Here is an 18,108-nt window from a genome sequence, read left to right as displayed (position 1 = left end):
TCCTGCAGCACTGGTCGATCGACAGCCACTCAGCATCCGGCTATCCCCAGCGATCCCCCATAGTCCATGCGGGATCCATAGAGTAGTCGCTCCTTATCCCCGAAGACGCGCTGCTCCTCGCCTTCGTCTAGACCGGGGTAGTGGAACGTGGCGGGGGTTCCGTACCGTATTTCTATCTCACCGTCACCCTCGTCTGCTTTCGTCTACTTTCTTCCCCAGTTCTTTTTCTCTCTCTTAATCTTCCCTTCATTCCTCTTTCTCCCCTCTCCACTCCTCATCTCTTCACCTCTCCCTTTCTTCCCTCTCTATCTCTCCTGGACAATTAGTCCTTCCCTCCTCATCTCCCTCCCTCCCTCACAATGTCTGCTTCTGCCCTCTTAAGAAGCCGTGTTCGCCGGCCTTCCTATCTTAACCGGTTGGCCAAGGCTGAAGATCTCATCGACCTCTTCCCCAATGGATCGTATATCGGCTGGTCCGGATTCACGGGAGTTGGTTATCCCAAGTAGGTTGCGCCCGTTGTCCCCGCGTGGCTGCCACAGAGGCTAATCCGGATTGTTCCCGGTTTCCAGGAAAGTTCCCACGGCGCTGGCCGACCACGTTGAGAAGAACAAGTTGGAGGGAAAGCTAAAGTACACCCTGTTCGTCGGCGCCTCTTCCGGCGCGGAAACAGAGAACCGTTGGGCTCAATTGAACATGATCGACCGTCGGAGTCCTCACCAGGTCGGCAAGGAGATTGCCAAGGGTATCAACAATGGTCAGATCAACTTTTTCGACAAGCATCTGAGCATGTTCCCGTCGGACTTGGTTTATGTAAGTCTCCATCGGATATTCGGTGATGTTTATGTGGATAGCAACTAATGGTGTTGGTAGGGTTGGTACACAATGAACAAGCCCAAGAACCGCTTGGATGTCGCGGTTATTGAGGCATCCGCTATTACGGAGGACGGCGGCATTATCCCCGGTGCTTCCGTCGGTGCCTCTCCGGAGCTGATCCAGATGGCCGATAAGATCATCATTGAAGTCAACACGGCTAGCCCGTCGTTTGAGGGTCTGCATGATATTGTCATGTCGGACAAGCCGCCCATGCGCAAGCCCTACCTGATCATGCAGCCCGAGGACCGTATCGGTACTCCCCACATCCCGGTTGACCCTGAGAAGGTCGTGGCCATCGTCGAGTCCGACTACCCCGATCAGACTCAGCCCAACGCCCCCGAGGATGAGGGCTCCCAGGCCATCGCCACCAACCTGATTGAGTTCCTGAAGCACGAGGTCAAGCATGGCCGTCTGCCTGAGAACCTGCTGCCCATCCAGTCCGGCATTGGAAACATTGCCAACGCGGTCATTGGCGGTCTCAGCAAGGGTGGTGCCGACTTCACCAACCTCAAGGTGTGGACGGAGGTGCTCCAGGATTCCTTCCTGGACCTGTTTGACAGTGGCAACCTGGACTTTGCCACGGCCACCTCTATCCGCTTCTCCCCTGAGGGCTTCAAGCGCTTCTACGACAACTGGGAGCGCTACGCCGGTAAGCTGCTCCTGCGCCCGCAGCAGGTGTCCAACTCGCCCGAGATCATCCGTCGCTTGGGCTGCATCGGCATGAACACTCCGGTGGAGGTTGATATCTATGCCCACGCCAACAGCACCTGTGTCATGGGCTCTCGCATGCTCAACGGACTGGGTGGATCGGCCGACTTCCTGCGCAGCTCCAAGTACAGTATCATGCACACCCCTAGTACCCGGCCCAGCAAGGTCGACCCCACCGGTGTCAGCTGCATTGTTCCCATGTGTACCCACGTTGACCAGACCGAGCACGATCTGGACGTGGTTGTTACTGAACAGGTAAATCCCTTTGCTCGTTGAGATCCCTTAATATCCATACTAATAACTGATGTAGGGTCTGGCCGACGTGCGTGGTCTTGCTCCTCGTGAGCGTGCCCGGGTGATCATCGACAAGTGCTCTCACCCCGACTACAAGCCCATCCTGCAGGACTACATGGACCGGGCTGAGTTTGAGTGTCTGAAGAAGGGTATGGGCCATGAGCCTCACCTGCTGTTCCAGGCGTTCAAGATGCACCAGAACTTGCAGGAGAAGGGCACGATGAAGATTACCAGCTGGGAGTAGACAGGAGAGTAGAGATATGAGTTATGTACAGAGGTGTTCTTATACGGTATCTATTTCTGCTGGCTTGGAGTAGAGAGTACAGTTTCAAAATATTTACAGTTATTTGATAGCTGAATTAGCTGAATAATAAGTGAGAATCAAAGCAAGTGGCCTACACCTTGATCAGCGATATCCCATTACCTGTAGAATGATTAGATATGAATGCTTTTAAACACTCAACTTGACATCACTGAGAGTATGGCCAGTCATGTACTATATTTTGGATAGCCAACCGCCCTATATCATGTTATTTCTGGGACACAGAATGGTCTAAATTACGTTAATCAGATATACCTTGAATGCGGAGCAATCAAACACTATCAATACTAGTATTAGCCCTTACCTAAGTATATTATCATCAAAGATAATCCCAGGCAGCGTCAACGTATTCCACCATCCCTATGAATCCATTCAAGGCCATAAGTATTCTTGTCACACTACCATGCTACAAATCACTATCAACTGTCCAGCATGTGATGTTACAGCTATAATCTATGACCATCATAGCAGCCACTTAACATTAACAACTGTATGCGTGAAGTATACCGACTACTTCTATACTCCACTCCAACTACCTTCTTCGTACTGAGGTGTGCTGCCTGAACAACTTGACATTGTCCAGATGTCCAATCTGACTCAAGGCTATCACTAGTATAGAGTAGTGAGTCCTCCACGCTGCACTAGTTATCATGTAGTAGCTGTGTTGGGGACGGCTATTTGTCGATAGTATTCTTCACCCTAAGTAACTACCAGCACACCATCGCACCAGCATACCCTTGTAGCATCCACGTGGACTTCCAGACCAATACTTACTACACAAGTAAGCTGAATAACACACCATCATACGCATTAATAATGCCAGAAATAATCTCCGACAGCCTTATCTCCGCCCGACCCTAAGCTTAACCCCATATCGGACTTAGCGGACATAACCAGAACCATGGATGGTTCTATACCACACATATACTACTCTTCCAGTATCCATACTATATAACAGTATCACTACTATATAACCAGAGCACATCCCTGCTATCCTACATGATCCCCAACCACCAATCAACTAACCAAGTACTCTCAAGCAACCAACCCAGAACATTCACAACACATCTATCCACACACAATGTCCACCTCAAATACAAATACAACGATGAACTTCATCTCCACCAACAAACTCACCAACACCCGCGTCCTCCTCATCGGCGGCACCTCGGGCATCGGCTTCGCCGTCGCCCGCGCCGCCCTCGAACACGGCGCCAGCATCATCCTATCCAGCTCCAAGGCAGAAAAAGTCCAGTCGGCTATATCCCGTCTCCAACAACTCTACCCTGATCCATCCTTCACGTCCCGCATCGCCGGCAAGGCATACGATCTCAGTGATCAAGCTACCCTCGAGACAACCATTGTCTCCTTACTCGACTACGCTACATCGTCTTCCATATTTCCCACCAAAGGAAACAACGAGAAAGTATTGCTAAACCACATAATCTACACCTCCGGCACGCGCCCCTCCCGCATCCCCATTTCCCCCACCACCACAACCCTAACCCCCCAACTCTACACGCAAAGCGAAACCCTCCGCGTCCTGGCACCTCTCATGCTGGGCAAGTATGCGAAGTCGTACATGGTAGATGCGCATACCTCGTCATTGACCTTCACCTCCGGGGTATTAGCGTCCAAGCCTGTCCCGGGGACGACATTGGGTGCGATGGCGGGGAGTGCCCTGGGCGGGTTGGTGAGGGGGTTGGCGGTGGAGTTGGCGCCGATAAGAGCGAATGTGGTGGCGCCTGGGGCGGTAGAGACGGAGATATTTGATGCGTTGGGGGTGGAGGAGAAGGAGGCGGTTAAGGAGATGTTTAGAAGGGGGACGGTGTTGGGGAGGGTTGCGGACCCTGGGGATGTCGCGGAGGCGTATGTTTGGTGTATGAAGGATGGGTTTGTTACTGGGGAGTGGGTGGGGAGTGATGGGGGGGCTTTGCTTAAGGGTTCGATGTGATGGAGATGTAGTTGTAGTATACTACTTAGTTATGATTGTTTGGGGGTTAGGTAGGGATGGTTGTTGTGGTGCTGTGATATGCAGGGGTGGGATGTTACGGTGGTAGGTAATTGATATGTGCTGCTTTTTGACTTTGTTTTATGTTTATAGTAGTATTGAAATAGGCAGTATTAGTATGTATCTAGTCAGTCTACTGTAAGAGTTCGTTGAACTACTCCATCATACATGTTAGTAGTGCAGATGCATAGTATACTGAATACATCATAACACACTTTAATTCGGTGAAATAGTATAATCAATCTAACGCTACCCAATCCCAAACACCAAGCCCAACCCAATCCACCATAATCCATCATATCCATCCATACCCTACTCAGTAGGAGGCTTATAAGACCCCCCAATAAACCTACACCAGAGTCAGTCATTCATTGCCAAACATCCCATAACAACCACACAATGAATCAAGATAGTAAGTAGGGATGAACATACCGACTCAACAACCCTCCCAGAAACCCCTGACTTTCCGCATTACTGCGCTTCGCCCAGCCTGATTCCACATTGTAGTTCTTGGTATCTTGCAGGCCGGCGAAGAGGCCGCGGCCTGCTGTGGGGTGCTGTACCACCAGTATTTATTAGTATGGGTATGTGTAAGAGGGATATATGATATAAAGATGTATGGGAATGGGGATAGGGATAGATAGAGAGGGATAGTATACGCACATGCTTAGGACGATTCTTCACCCATAGATCAGCTCCGAAGTCGTTTTGGAGGCGGGCGGAGGATGTAGTAGGTGTTGATTTCATGGTCGATATATTTCTGTGGTGGGTTGATTGGTTGATAGATGTAGTGATTCTTCTGGATCCTGGTAGATTTTATCGAGGTAGTGTGTGTATTGTTTGAGATGATTCCGATTGAATAGTATCGTCTGCTTCTATCTACTATATATACTACACACCCATCACCACATCCCAAGCCCTACAGCAGTAGCAGTAAGTATGGTATACGGCATCAATCGGAACCTAATTACCGTTCACCATCCCAAACAAAGAATCCCATCGCACCATACTCCTCAATACTAAGTCAGGCATCTCTCCATCCGAATCACCTCACCTCGTTCACCTCCTCATCGGGGTGGTTGTATCCGGGGTAGAAGGCATCACGTGTGCAGTGCATGGGACTCGGAGGATCCGAGCGATGGTATACCGTAGATATGGGTGACCAATTAGATATGCTCAATTTGTAGAAAATTTCCCTCGAAGGATGCAAATGTGGTTGTGGTTGGGTTGTGTAGTGGTTGGGGTGGGTGGCATGATCCCGGTGTATACTTAGTAGTGGTAGTGGGAGTAACATGATCTGATGTGCTCCGATGGGTGGTGAGATGTGGCGCAGCAGTGCAGTGTAGTGGGTGGTGTGATGTGGTTGATTTTGTGGACTACGTCAGTAAGTAGGTAGGTTTGGTTGTTGACGGGTAAATATTAAGGATTTAGGAATTTACATAAAGGTTTGGATTTCCTTTTTCAAAGGGATTGTGTTGGTTGGGTTTTATTCTGAGGAGAAAGTTGTGTGATGTGGTGATGGATGAGACTGTGTAACTTGCGACCGGTCGGTCGGCTTCAGCCATGTGGTTTCTCAACCATGAGTTGAGGTACAGGGTACGGAGGACTTATGTAGGGGATGTTATTGACATTGCTGAGGAATTATATATGTCCTGTCAGTTATGTCAATTTTGAGTCCTACAGTAAGAATGTGAGGTTAGTTATGTGTGGGCGTCAAACTGACACATTCCTCGGATCGGTCAGCCCAACTCAACACCCACCACACATCCATCCTCTACTTAGGGTATCTCGTAGCTACACAACCACTCACTCAATACATCATCCTCTACTCATAAGCGAGCATCGGTAATATCCGAATCTTCCAGAACCCGTCAGTCAGCACTACAATAATACGAGTCATCGCCCCCAGCTATATACCCTCGTAGTAATAGTATCAGGGTTCACCCCCAAATTCAGGGGTCAACACCTACACCATCATGTCTCACACCCCAACGCGACTATTGAAAATTAGCCCAAATTCATCCAAGACAACACACATTCTCTAAAATTCAGCTCAGCCTTCCCAAATCAGCGCGCTCAACGACTTCGCTCTCTCTCTCTCAGATAGGCTCAAGCCAAGCCTGGTCAGGGGCAAATCGGTCCGCAGTGGAGGAGACTCTGCACTGACCGGTCGAGACCGGGCGGACGATGATCAATTTCTATTTTGTAGGGTTAATGGGTATTTATGAATAGTTCGGTGTGTTTCTTTTATGATTTTATTTTCATGAGTTGTTTCAATAGTCAATAGTTTGGCTGTTCGTATCGTACTTATGTAGTACGTATGTAGTCGAGGGATCCTGGATCCGATCTCATCTGATCTGGGGTAAGTCGAAGTGATGGGCAGAGTGGTCAGGGGTTTGAGGCGTGAGCACGAGGGGTTGGTTGATTTTGGCCGCCACTGACAGACCCTGACTCGTGTGGGAATTTTAACACAGTTACTGTGTGTCGACTGTCGAGGTGAAGCCAAGAAGGCCAGGCCTCGTTTCGGTTCTCGGCATTGCTGGAGTGCCAGTGAGAGACATCTCCACAGAGAAACAGTGACTAGGAACACTCGAGTGCTGTGAATTGATCTGATCGGCGTGGGTTGCTAGGACGGTGAAAGTGTAAGTCAAGGAACTCCAGATGGATCAGCGAGTAGAGGATAGATAGTTAGCTGAGTGAATCCATGGATTTATTGACAATTATTGACTAGGAGATGATGCGGAGGGATTGAACCTTGCGCGGGTGATAAACTCAGTACGGTACGGAGTAGCTCTTGGATAGTTATTCTTATTACTATGGATAGATCTCAGTAAGCCGACAGTAATTTCCAGGGGCAATAGCAATGGCAATGGCAATGGAATGGTAACCGGATAGTAACCGGATAGTAGCCGAACGGTGGCTGTCAGACTCAGAAGTTAACCGGGGCTGTTTCTATTCTTATGAATTCGCCTCTTCTGCTTCAGCCTTCTGACTGCTGGCTGCACTGCTTTGCCTCTCTGCTTGTTTCATCCAGCCTTTCAGACCCCGTACCTGAAATAACGCTCTCCTATTAACCGTGCAGAGGCTGAGTCCAACCATGGGTCGGTCTCTGGGCCATCCATTATTGCGCCCGACTTCTGCTCAATTCTGGCTGTGTTGCCCTTTGGTCGCTAATCCGGGCTGCGGTGGGTCCCCGGAAATTAAGGTGCTCGCCTTCTTCCAATGATATCCCGCAAAGTCAGACAGTGGAGGCAGCCACTGTACCCGATCGGGCAAAGCCACAACACCTCCTGCAGGCGGGGTGGATCCCTGACTTTCCAGTGTTCCTTGCAGCTGCACAAAGCAGCTTCTGTTGCTGAATCTCATTTCACTTGGATGTTGTGTGGTTGCCACTCTGCTAGGTGATTGTGACTGCTTTGAATATTGTTGTGCGATATCTGAATCTCATATTCTATACACAACAATACGGGATAACTACAACTCTCACCGATGGATTGTTCCCTGTCATCAGGAGACAGATGTGATAGAGGGGTGCCTACGTAGGAGTCCTCCTGGCAATAGAGTTTTCCTTCCAGCATCGGAAAATCTTAATCCAAATCATCCATGTCCGGGGTCAGTTTCTGTGTCGAGCAAGTCAGTACTCAGTAGACACGTCGTTTGACTGCTCTTCCACTCATTGATGGCCCATCGACCCAAAAAATAGTAGCCAGACCCTGAATGTCAGGATTGCAGCTAACGGTCACCGTCACCGCAATGAGGGAATGGAACAAAAGATATTCTGAAACCCCCAAGAAGGGAATGGACGACGTGCAAACTAATACTAGACTCGACTCCACCAGGCTATCCGAGCCGTGCGGACATCCAGTCCAATAGCGGCCAGTGGGTGCCTGGCATCCATCCATCCACCATCCACTCCCGCCCCCTTTTGTTTGCTTGGGGGCTTTTTCCCTGCTGGGCCAGACTTGCCTCTTTTCCCTTTCCTTCTTCTTCTTCTTTTTCTCTCTCTCTCCCTCCCCTCTTTTTTGTTTTCCTTCTCGGGTTTGTTTTGCAGATCGTTTGTCTCTTTCTCCCTCCCAGAGAAAGATATCAAAAAGAGGCCGGCGTGCCCTTTTCTCCCTCCCTCCCTCCCTCTCCCGCGTTCTCTTCTCACTCTGCAAACTTGACCACCGCTTCACTCTTTTAGCGGGCATTCATTGCGATTGAATTTGTTCCCGAACCCCCCTCATTGATTTCACCCTTACCGTCAATATGAAGGGTGCTTTCCTTGCCACTGCGGCTGCCCTCGCCGGTACCGCTCTGGCTGATGGCGGCGCTCATATGCGTCGTCACGGTCACGACTCTTTCCACCAGCGTCGTGCCGTTCAGGCTGAGCCCGAGGAGTCTTGCGGCTGCACCACCGAGGTCATCACCGTCTGGGGAACCCCTACCCGTGAGTCTATCCTTATCCCCCGCATTCCAACATTCCAGTTGATGCGACTTGCGATGTGGACAATACACTGACCATCACAGTCGTGCCCGCGGCTGTCCCTACCACCGTGACCTCCGACGTCGTCACCACCCTCCACTCCACCAGCTACACCACCGTCACCGTTGTCGCTACCCCCGGCGAGTCGACTGCCCCTGCTGAGGCTGCTACCACTGCCGAGGGTGCTGGTGCTACTGGCGGTGCTGCTGGCAACGCCTCCCCCAGCGAGTCTACCCCTGCTGCTGGTGGTGCCACCGGTGGTGCTGCCGGTGCTGCTTCTGGCACTTCCTCCACCCCCGAGGGTGTCGCTGCCACCGGTGCTGCTGGCGGCAATGTCGGCCAGGTCTCCTCCTCCACCCCTGTCGCTGCTGCTACCACCTCCAGCCAGGCTGTCCCCACCCCGGAGACCACCACCTTCTCCTCGACTGGTGTCTACACTATCCCTGCGGCTACTGTGACCGTCTCCGACACCACCTCCGTCGTCGCCGCCACCACCACCTCCCTGGCTAGCGGTACCCAGACCTACGGTGGTGTCACCACCATCGTCGAGACCTCGACCACCGTCACCTGCCCCTACGCCACTGTCTCCCTCTCTGGCTCCACCGTCACCAGCATCATCCAGACCACCACCTACGTCTGCCCCGAGGCCGGTACCTACACCATTGCTCCCACCACCACCTACGTTCCCTCCAACACCGTTGTGACCTACCCCACCGTCTCCACGGTCACCCCCGGAACCTACACCCACAGCGCTATCACTGTGACCGCCACCGTTACTGACTACACCTACACTTGCCCCTTCGCTAACGCCAACGAGCCCACCAGCACCCCTGCTGCCGCTACCACTAGCGCTGTTGAGGTTACCACCCAGGCTCCTGCCACCACCACTGCTGCCGCTGTCACTTCCTCCGTCCAGTCCAGCACTGTCGCCAGCTCCAGCGCCGCCGCCAGCTCTGGCGTCAGCGCCAGCGGCAACAGCATGGGAATGACCTACACCCCCTACAGCAACTCCGGTGGTTGCAAGTCCAAGGCCACCGTCGAGTCGGACATTGAGACCATCGCCAACAAGGGCTTCACCCACATCCGTCTCTACTCCACTGACTGCAGCACCCTCGAATACGTTGGTACCGCTGCCAGCAAGTACGGCCTCAAGCTGATCCTTGGTGTCTACATCTCCAGCACCGGCACCTCGGGTGCTCAGGACCAGGTCACTGCCATCACCGAGTGGGGTCAGTGGTCTATGGTTACCCTCATCGTTGTCGGTAACGAGGCCATCTCCGACGGTTACACCACCGCCAGCGAGCTCGCCACCTTCATCTCCTCCTGCAAGTCCAGCTTCGAGGCTGCCGGCTACACTGGCCAGATCACCACCACTGAGCCTGTCGACATCTGGCAGGAGTACGGCAGCAGCACCCTGTGCTCTGTCGTCGACGTCCTGGGTGCCAACATCCACCCCTTCTTCAACTCTGAGACCACTGCTGCCGAGGCCGGTACCTTCGCCTCCTCCGAGGTCGCCCTCCTGAAGAAGATCTGTACCGACATGGATGTCATCAACCTTGAGACTGGCTGGCCGAGCAAGGGTAACGCCAACGGTGCTGCCGTCCCCGGTACCACCGAGCAGGCCACCGCCATCAAGGGCATCCGCGAGTCCGTTGGCGAGCTGTCCGTCTTCTTCTCCTACGCCAACGACCTGTGGAAGGACCCTGGCGAGTACGACGTTGAGCAGTACTGGGGTTGCATTGACCAGTTCTAAGCGAATCCCGCTTGATTTGTCTATAGTTTCCTGAACAATTTTTTCTTTTGCTTCCGATCTGCTTGGAGTTGTTTATAATCCTGTATCTGTCGTCCCAGGTACATTCATCACGACAGGACTTGGCTTATCTTTCCCTTCTCCGTACAGTTGAAAGTTTCATATAGTAGATATAACCTTTGGTGTCTGTTTCATTTCTTCATATACTCTTATCTATGTGTCTAGTGACCGGGTTTGCGTCTGCTTTTCTTTGTTCTATAGGCTAATTTAACGGCTTACGATGATACTTGTGTAATTGTAGACAGGGACGCAACAGACTAACAATGACCTGGTCTTGAGTATAATCCAATCTTTGAATTAGCCAATTTCGATACCCCATAGTTCGAAACTTAATACTCCTCCCTCGTAAATGAAGTAACCCCAAGTCCCACAAACCTACAGTCTGAAGTATTGACTCTCTCGTCCTCTACCATGAATCGAGGGGCGTATATACTATTTATTCTATCTTCTTAGTTTAAGACTGTTTATAATTGTCTTCCACAACATCATCCTCTTCCTCTTCTTCTTCTTTCTTACCATGATCCTTCCGGGTACAGGTTATAGCACAATCATGACACACTGCGTGTTGATTTCATACGCAAGAACCACTTACTTACTCACTACTTCCTAGATATCCCAACGCATTCCTGAACAGCCTACCACATACCACTCAAGCCTTTGAGGGAAAGTATCAATATTCTAAAACCTCATAGTAGACTATAGACCATCAAACCCGAAGGGGCATATAATAAATTGAAATGAAACGCATGACAGATCATGGATATATAAAGAGTTAAAAAATAGAACAGAACGGCACTTTGTTTGGAACTCCGCCCCGACTGATATTGGTTCAACAACAACAACAAAAACAAAAAAAAAAAAAAAAAAAAAAAAAAAAAAGAAAAAGAAAAAAAGAAGCACGCGTCAATGCCACCAAATATATGAAAAGCCTATGGAACCCTTAGTAGAATTTTGTATTCGGCGGGAGTCCCTCAGCCTGGTCATCTCTCTGGATTCATTTATAATTAGCATACTAAACGATTCCTTCCAATTGTAAACAGCAAATGGAGAAGGTATATCCTGGGTCGTCGCCGTTGTCGTGAAAAAGCTTCATTGCAGACTTTTTGTCCATTCATATCTACCTCGAATATTGCAGACAAATCAGAGCACGTAATCTGCCTGATAATATTAATCTTGGAGGGGCCCATGTCCTTTCAAGGGAGCACTTCTTAGGTGTATGGTTGTGCTGTGGGAAGTTCGTCTTACTGATAAAAAAGGTCGGAGCAGGTCAGAGAACAAATAGTGGACAGATAATGGTTGATAATAGCGGGAATATCTAAGTTGAGTACTTGGAATTTTGATGATTTGCTATAATTGTCTCTTTCGGCGATCCCCCTGGACAGCTAGAGGAATGGGAATATGGTATCTAAGGATGCTTGGAGCCGGAAGCTGCCGGTTTCCCATCTATATCAGACCATAGTCAACATCATTTTGAATGTTTCACCTAACCTCCCTTTCTCTTCAGACAGTCTCCCTGCTCTCATCCAATCTATTTCTATCCATAGTCACAACCTGCCCATTATCCACAAAGACCTCATCCCACCCAGCGGTTACTTTAGCCGTCGGTTGCAGAATCTCAGAGTCACCGCTCAACAGCTCCTGGAATTCGGGGTCTTTGACGATAGCCGCCATGGTCTCTGCGTTAGGGACGTATACCGAAATGATCACATCATGATCATCTAGCGTCCAGCCTCTTCCAAGCGCCCAAGGGATCTTCTCCGTAATGAGCTTCTTACTACTGCTGGGAGTGTGATACTGTTGTTTACCCAGATCAGCTAATACATCCAAAGTGGACTGATATGCTGCAAAAGAGGTCGGGGACTGACTTGTATCACTTTGGAAACACCATGACGAACTTGAATGGGTGCAGCGCGCGGTCCAAAGACTTGTGTCATGTATGTCTGTAGCTGGGCTTCTGTGATGCCTTCTTTCTTGTAGCGAAATGCCGTGAGTCGGAGGGCCGTCTGGCGTTCCTTCTCCATGGTCAATGTATTTTTTTCGTAGTTGCTTGGACTGGAGATGGAGGGCAGTCTGTTAATCTTGGGGATTTTCAAATTGAAAGATAAGGGTAACTGAGAAGCACATGTAAGCTTATGGGTCGAGGTTTGGGGGGCCTGAGACATGTTACTCCCCGGTTGGGGGCGACAGAAGGCATTGCGCTTACATGAGAGAGATGAACGGTCTCAATGAACAAAATAATAGATTAACACTTGAGACATTTTGCCGACGTCAATGAACTAACTTGAAGCGAAGTGACACTTACGTTGTTGCTATGGTCGAGACTTAGCGATACTAAGAGGCGTAAGCCGCGCTAGCAACTTTTCATAATCTAGTCATACCCGCTAGTTTGGGGGCTGAAAAAAAAAAAAAAAAAAAAAAAAAAAAAAAAAAAAAAAAAAAAAAAAAAAAAAAAAAAAAAAAAACGTAGATTGAATTTCCCGTTTCACGGAGCCTTGGACGAGAGAGGCTAATGCATGCCATGAACTCACACTTGTCAATCGAATACTGCATGTTCTGTCGATGCGACACTACGGTTAACTGTTGTTCGAAGATATACCAAGGTCCATGTCCCCCCACCTCCAATCCGGGTGAGGACAGTCTTCAACCCTATCTCTTGCACTCTACCAAGTCTCGAACAATTTTTTTTATCTTGCTTCTACTGCACAATGGAATCATCACTTTCCCATAGAGGACATAAGAACCTGACGGATGTTCTTGCACGGTTTCCGCCCTACCTCCTAAATCCCAACTTCACATGGCACGGAATCGACTTGACCTTAGCGGAAAACCATGTAATTAGAAACGAGATCCTCTCTATCTTAAAGACATGCATTGGCGAAGGGCTAAGCTCGCAGGTGAGGTCTATACCGCATACTATCTAGATGGTAGCTTCTAAATGCTGCAGCTAATTGCTAATTGATGGTTTGTTTCCACTAGCATCTCGACTGGCCCAAAGGCCTCTGCGGTTACCCACCGTTACTGGATGCGCTTGCGACGACATTCAACCGCTACTTCGAACCATACACCCCAATTGAGACTGACCATCTGGCAGTCACACCCGGCACTTCCGCTGGACTTGATATCCTGCTGTACCATTTGTGTGATCCGGAGGATGGTGTTCTAGTACCATGTCCGTACTGGAGTATGTCTCTTCCCTCACCCCCTCTCACATATTCCTCTTAAAACTAACCAACAAAACAAAACCAGGCGGCTACGACACCTTCTTCGCCGTTCGATCCCAAGTCCAAATCATCGGTGTCGAAGTTACCGAACTAGAGGATTCATTCCACGACAGCGCACTGATCCCTGCACTTGAAAAGCACTACAAGCAAGCTAAATGTCCCATCAAAGCTGTCGTTCTCTCCCATCCACACAATCCCCTTGGCCGACCATACCCTCCTCACGTCCTAAAGCAATGTATGGCATTCTGTCGAGACCACAACCTCCACCTCATCTCCGACGAGGTATTCGCCCTCAGCACATTCACCAGTCCCGATCTTCAGAACTGGTCTGCATTCAAATCCGTCCTAAGTATCGACCCCTCAACCGTCGGTCTTGACCCCTCCCGCGTGCATGTTCTCTGGAGTATGAGCAAGGATCTAGCAGCTAGTGGGATTCGTCTGGTAAGATCTCTCCCTCAAATTTAACATAGCGCCAGGTTTGTGCTTTTGTTAACAAAGTCGATCCATCAGGGATGCATAGCAACCCGAAACAATTCCCTACGACGAACAGTTGGACTAGCCGGGGCTGTCCAAGTATCGGCCCTCTCCACAATCGGAGCAATAGCCATTTTGACATCTTCCCGTCTCCCGGACATACTAAAGCAGAACTGCATGGGGCTCGCCGTGGCATATTGTACCGTGACAGAAGCGTTTCGTCGTATTGGTATTACATACGTTTCAGGGACCGCGGCAGTGTTCCTGATGGCTCGATTGGCTCCGCGAGCTCAGACGCGGGAGGATGAGCTAGCTGCATGTGGAAAATATCGTCAGGCTGGGGTTGCGGTCGTGCCGGGGTCAGCGTACCATATGCCGGGGAATTATCAGCATGGGTGGATGAGGGTCACGTTTGGGGTGGCGCCGGAGACGTTGGCTGAGGGGATAAGAAGGATTGAAGGGGTGTTTGGGGAGTTGAGGTAGATTACTGGTTAGTTTGGTACGTAGTAGTATGAGGAGGCTGTATTGGTAGAGGAGGGGGTGGTGGTGGTGAGGGAAATAGAAAGTAAGCACTAGGAGAGTAAGCACTAGGGAGGGCTAAGTGACGGGAAGGATTAAGTGGGGGAATAATATTGCACAGAACGCATCGTACCATCATGTTGATTTTGATTTGCTCTGAATATCTATCTACGTATCTACATATCTAGTATATAGTCTCATGAATCAAATAGCGGCCCCATTGCAGGAATCCCTCGCCCCCGAAGCTGAGAAACCAGGGTATGGGTCAAGCTCCGATTGCTAATGACACAGACCATTTCAGCCTCGAAGCCGCGATAGGCCAAGCAATGGTCAACGACCCACGGGAGCAGGTCCACACGTCGACCTTGTTTGGAAGTGTCTAGTATCATGGCCTCCGGGTCCAACCGATGCACTAAGTCCAACACCCGCGATCCGTACGTTTGCTGCGGCGACCTAGTCTGCCACACCAGACGAATGGCAGGGCGACGATACGCTTCTTCTCCTCCTTCCGCTAGAAATGCGAGACAGGGGCCGATCCCAGAGCCTGTTGCCACGATCACCACGCGTCTGAAGAGTCGCATCACTCGGGTGAACCCATACGGCTGTTCACCCCGGGTCCATAATTCTGTCGGGGGGTCGTTGATTCGCGCTCCCGTCCAGTCTCCTGCCCTGGATACCAGGACCGAACAGTAGTAGCCCTGGGCTGCTCTTGTCTTTGCGGTTGCCGCCTCCTCATCGTCAATATCTATGCAGCGTGGCTCATCCGGGAACGTGGCGAAGCTATGCCAGTCCTGCAGTGGGTGAGTAGCGAGTGAGATAGTTTTCCCGAACCGTGAGTCAGCTCCAGATAGGTGGAGACGGATGACATGAGTGGAGAGCCGCTCTGCCTGTACGCGGATGCGTCGCAGGCGTGTCCAGGGCTGAATGATGGCGATGACGGTGATCAGGACGCACCAGAAGGCGGGTAGACGGACGAGGCTGGTCGCGGGGGATACAGAAATACTAGCAGTACTAGGAGTGAGAGAGGAGTCTCCCACCACGAGCACCAGAAGACTCAGGAACAGCGCGACGACTAGCCAGGTGAGGAAGCGATGGGCGAACTCGAAGGAATTATGATAGCGGAGTCGGACCGTGGGATAGGCCACTGCGATGATAACAGCTAGCAGAAAGAGGACGAGATAGGCAAGGATCAACGTAATCAGAGTGTGATTGGAGAGATCATGGGAATCCCCCGGGACCCTGATGGCCAGCTGGGTCAGCATGACAACTACCCCGACATACCAGATCAGCGCAGCCACGCCGCAACCGCTATGCACGCCGCCGTAATGGTAAATGTTGGCTGCCACACGACGAAGACGTAGGGGTAGCCGGAGTGATAAGGAGCACATTATCTGAAACATCCCATTTACCACGATCGCCTGACGAGCCAAGGCGCTTGCTAAGAAGTTCGCAGCAGCAGCATCCACGAACCGTATCGCAGACCAATCTTTGAGAATGAAGTAGATCAACGCAGCCACATTTGCGAGGAAGACAAGGGAAAAGATGTATCGGTAGGTACTGGGCCAGAGAAAGAGACGGGTGTCAATGCTCTGACGCGAGGGTGTCCCTGCTTTTCCCACCGGGAGCACAGAGACATCGATGGGAAGGCTGATGTTCGTTGGCCCCTTTTCTGATTGATCGAGTAGCTGAATCGCCGGAGGAGGAGGAGGAGGTGGTGGTACTAGAGTGGGTACATGCCCTGAGTCCATGCTGTCGTTCTTTATCATGCTTGTAACGTTTCTCATGAGGAGGGTATAGATATCAATTAGTTACGAGAGATGAATTGCTCAGCTATATACTCCACTACGAGGCTGGTATGTCCTTCCTTGGCTGCTCTATTACATCCTTCTTGTAAGACTGCTGTTTTTGGAGTGCGAGGGAAGAGGATGGAAGTGTTTAGTATGGGGGCCAAACATGTCCCAGGACGAAGTTATAGAAAACACAGAATTAGTGCGTTTTTGGTTTTGTTTTAATACTGACTGATATTACGGAGTAGCGATATATATCTACACGATCGATCTCACGGTGTCTGTTTGGCGCCTGCTTGGTAGGAGACCCACTTGGCTGTCAGACCGGCCTGGTGCGAAATCCACAGCGAAGCCTACCAGACTAGCCTGAGTAGTCCTAGAGTAGTCTATTTGAGGTCCCCGCTTACTGCCCCTCGCTTGCAAATTTTCGGCCTTGCCGAGTTCAAGGCTCATCCGAACATGATGGGGGGAGTGGACTAACGGGTTTACAAGCATGTGCCAAAGGGGAGGTTGTATTGGCTAGACTAGCTACACACAGACACACACACAAAGAGAATTCACAGAATCTTGTCGAGGATTTCGCGTAGTTCATTTGCCACGAGCTCCGGGTTATCTCGCTGGACAAAATGGCCGGCCCCTGGTGCCTGCAGAGGACCCTTACTGCGAGCAGGCTCAGTAAGCTTAGCCAATCCTTCGTTAAACCGTTGCCAGTAAGGATTCATATAGACTTCAGTCAGTCTTGGCGGGGCGCCACCCATCTGTTCAAATTCGGTTTTGAACGCCTCAAACTCATGGCCAATAACCGTTACCCAGGGACCGCCATCCGGCCCCTGCAACTTGGGTCCATCGCTATCCGGCAAAAGTTGCGCCAGATTCTTCCGGCTGAGCCCCTCGCGACTACCATTACTGGGGTGAAATACCCGTTGCATGTACGCGCGAGCAGCACGGATCGCATCCACCGTCACCCCATCTGGCAGACTGGTTGGGTCGAAGCCAGGTGCATCAGGGTCCGGGTAGATAGAGACAAAGTCGGAGTTTGCTAGCACACTGTCCAGGAAGAGAAGGCCTGCCACTGTGCCGGGATATTCTTGAGCATAGAGCCGCACCAGCGCGCCACCAATAGAGTTGGAGACTAGCACGAGGGACAGACTGCCCGGGTTCAGATTGGAGATACCCATTTGCTCGGACGCGATCTGAGTAATGAATTGATGAAGGTCCCGGACCACAGTCAATGTATCATGGCCGTGCATGGGATCCTCGGTGTTGTCGTCGGGATCCCGGTCTGTGGTCTGCCCCTGACCATAGCGGTCATAGGTCAACATGGCGGGCAGTCCAGCAGCGGGAGGCTGTGTTTGCAGACGTGTAATGGCCCCCTCCCAGGATGTCTGTGGCAGGCCAAGGCCATTGACAAAGACAATCAGCACGGGCTTGGCAGTGCCCACAGCTGGATGGAAGCTATAGCATAGTTGGGCGGAAGGCTTGGTAGACAGTGACAAGAACTGGTAGGGAGACATCTTGGAGAGAATCAAGATGGTTAGAGGTACTCGGTAGTAGAGATGGAAAAGAAGAAGGATAGTAGTAGAGTAGTGGTGGCCACTTTGCGTGGGCTTCCAGTGGGATATAT

General features: G+C 50.8%; 8 protein-coding genes across 8 annotated transcripts; 4 read left to right on the top strand and 4 right to left on the bottom strand.

Moving 5' to 3' along the window:
• The first annotated feature begins 569 nt into the window (after positions 1-569).
• On the top strand, positions 570-2,020 carry coaT (acetyl-CoA hydrolase ACH1). The gene is made up of 2 exons (XM_025706109.1): positions 570-810; positions 871-2,020. The coding sequence occupies exons 1-2, from the start codon at positions 694-696 to the stop codon at positions 1,855-1,857; spliced, it is 1,104 nt and encodes a 367-aa protein (XP_025566023.1). The 5' UTR covers positions 570-693; the 3' UTR covers positions 1,858-2,020.
• Positions 2,021-3,106: 1,086 nt separating this feature from the next.
• Positions 3,107-4,151, top strand: BO88DRAFT_476790 (oxidoreductase, short chain dehydrogenase/reductase family; the record flags this gene model as incomplete). The annotated part of the gene is made up of 1 exon (XM_025711954.1): positions 3,107-4,151. The coding sequence occupies exon 1, from the start codon at positions 3,279-3,281 to the stop codon at positions 4,149-4,151; it is 873 nt and encodes a 290-aa protein (XP_025566022.1). The 5' UTR covers positions 3,107-3,278.
• A 119-nt stretch (positions 4,152-4,270) lies between these two features.
• Positions 4,271-5,049, bottom strand: BO88DRAFT_359977 (uncharacterized protein). The gene is made up of 3 exons (XM_025703837.1): positions 4,872-5,049; positions 4,641-4,765; positions 4,271-4,557 (listed from the first exon to the last, which is right to left on the bottom strand). Exons 1-3 carry the CDS (start codon positions 4,953-4,955, stop codon positions 4,521-4,523), a joined length of 246 nt encoding a protein of 81 aa, XP_025566021.1. The 5' UTR covers positions 4,956-5,049; the 3' UTR covers positions 4,271-4,520.
• Positions 5,050-8,197: 3,148 nt separating this feature from the next.
• Positions 8,198-10,784, top strand: btgE (putative cell wall glucanase (Scw11)). The gene is made up of 2 exons (XM_025709914.1): positions 8,198-8,637; positions 8,718-10,784. The coding sequence occupies exons 1-2, from the start codon at positions 8,457-8,459 to the stop codon at positions 10,424-10,426; spliced, it is 1,890 nt and encodes a 629-aa protein (XP_025566020.1). The 5' UTR covers positions 8,198-8,456; the 3' UTR covers positions 10,427-10,784.
• A 1,181-nt stretch (positions 10,785-11,965) lies between these two features.
• BO88DRAFT_476785 (EthD domain-containing protein) lies at positions 11,966-12,504 on the bottom strand (the record flags this gene model as incomplete). Its single annotated transcript, XM_025711953.1, has 2 exons — positions 11,966-12,324; positions 12,345-12,504. 2 exons carry the CDS (start codon positions 12,502-12,504, stop codon positions 11,984-11,986), a joined length of 501 nt encoding a protein of 166 aa, XP_025566019.1. The 3' UTR covers positions 11,966-11,983.
• Positions 12,505-13,188: 684 nt separating this feature from the next.
• Positions 13,189-14,661, top strand: gliI (aminotransferase gliI; the record flags this gene model as incomplete). The annotated part of the gene is made up of 4 exons (XM_025704651.1): positions 13,189-13,377; positions 13,460-13,664; positions 13,730-14,145; positions 14,215-14,661. The coding sequence occupies 4 exons, from the start codon at positions 13,189-13,191 to the stop codon at positions 14,659-14,661; spliced, it is 1,257 nt and encodes a 418-aa protein (XP_025566018.1).
• A 200-nt stretch (positions 14,662-14,861) lies between these two features.
• On the bottom strand, positions 14,862-16,445 carry BO88DRAFT_476775 (uncharacterized protein; the record flags this gene model as incomplete). Its single annotated transcript, XM_025711952.1, has 1 exon — positions 14,862-16,445. The coding sequence occupies one exon, from the start codon at positions 16,443-16,445 to the stop codon at positions 14,895-14,897; it is 1,551 nt and encodes a 516-aa protein (XP_025566017.1). The 3' UTR covers positions 14,862-14,894.
• Positions 16,446-17,041: 596 nt separating this feature from the next.
• BO88DRAFT_382890 (alpha/beta hydrolase) lies at positions 17,042-18,043 on the bottom strand (the record flags this gene model as incomplete). The annotated part of the gene is made up of 1 exon (XM_025704650.1): positions 17,042-18,043. The coding sequence occupies exon 1, from the start codon at positions 17,996-17,998 to the stop codon at positions 17,042-17,044; it is 957 nt and encodes a 318-aa protein (XP_025566016.1). The 5' UTR covers positions 17,999-18,043.
• Between the last annotated feature and the right edge of the window lie 65 nt (positions 18,044-18,108).

Source organism: Aspergillus vadensis (assembly GCF_003184925.1).
Source record: "Aspergillus vadensis CBS 113365 unplaced genomic scaffold BO88scaffold_4, whole genome shotgun sequence".
NCBI classification, from domain to species: domain Eukaryota; kingdom Fungi; phylum Ascomycota; class Eurotiomycetes; order Eurotiales; family Aspergillaceae; genus Aspergillus; species Aspergillus vadensis.
The sequence above is the reverse complement of the archived record's forward strand: the minus strand, read 5'-3'. Positions and strand labels throughout refer to the sequence as shown.

Excerpts from the sequence above, each read along its gene's own strand:
- coaT (XM_025706109.1), top strand. The coding sequence starts at position 694 with ATGATCGACCGTCGGAGTCCTCACCAGGTCGGCAAGGAGATTGCCAAG. Across the intron at positions 811-870 it reads TCCCGTCGGACTTGGTTTAT|GGTTGGTACACAATGAACAA; the intron begins GTAAGTCTCCAT and ends TGGTGTTGGTAG.
- BO88DRAFT_359977 (XM_025703837.1), bottom strand. The coding sequence starts at position 4,955 with ATGAAATCAACACCTACTACATCCTCCGCCCGCCTCCAAAACGACTTC. Across the intron at positions 4,766-4,871 it reads TGAAGAATCGTCCTAAGCAT|CACCCCACAGCAGGCCGCGG; the intron begins GTGCGTATACTA and ends CTGGTGGTACAG. Across the intron at positions 4,558-4,640 it reads CTGGGAGGGTTGTTGAGTCG|GTTTATTGGGGGGTCTTATA; the intron begins GTATGTTCATCC and ends ACTCTGGTGTAG.
- btgE (XM_025709914.1), top strand. The coding sequence starts at position 8,457 with ATGAAGGGTGCTTTCCTTGCCACTGCGGCTGCCCTCGCCGGTACCGCT. Across the intron at positions 8,638-8,717 it reads CGTCTGGGGAACCCCTACCC|TCGTGCCCGCGGCTGTCCCT; the intron begins GTGAGTCTATCC and ends TGACCATCACAG.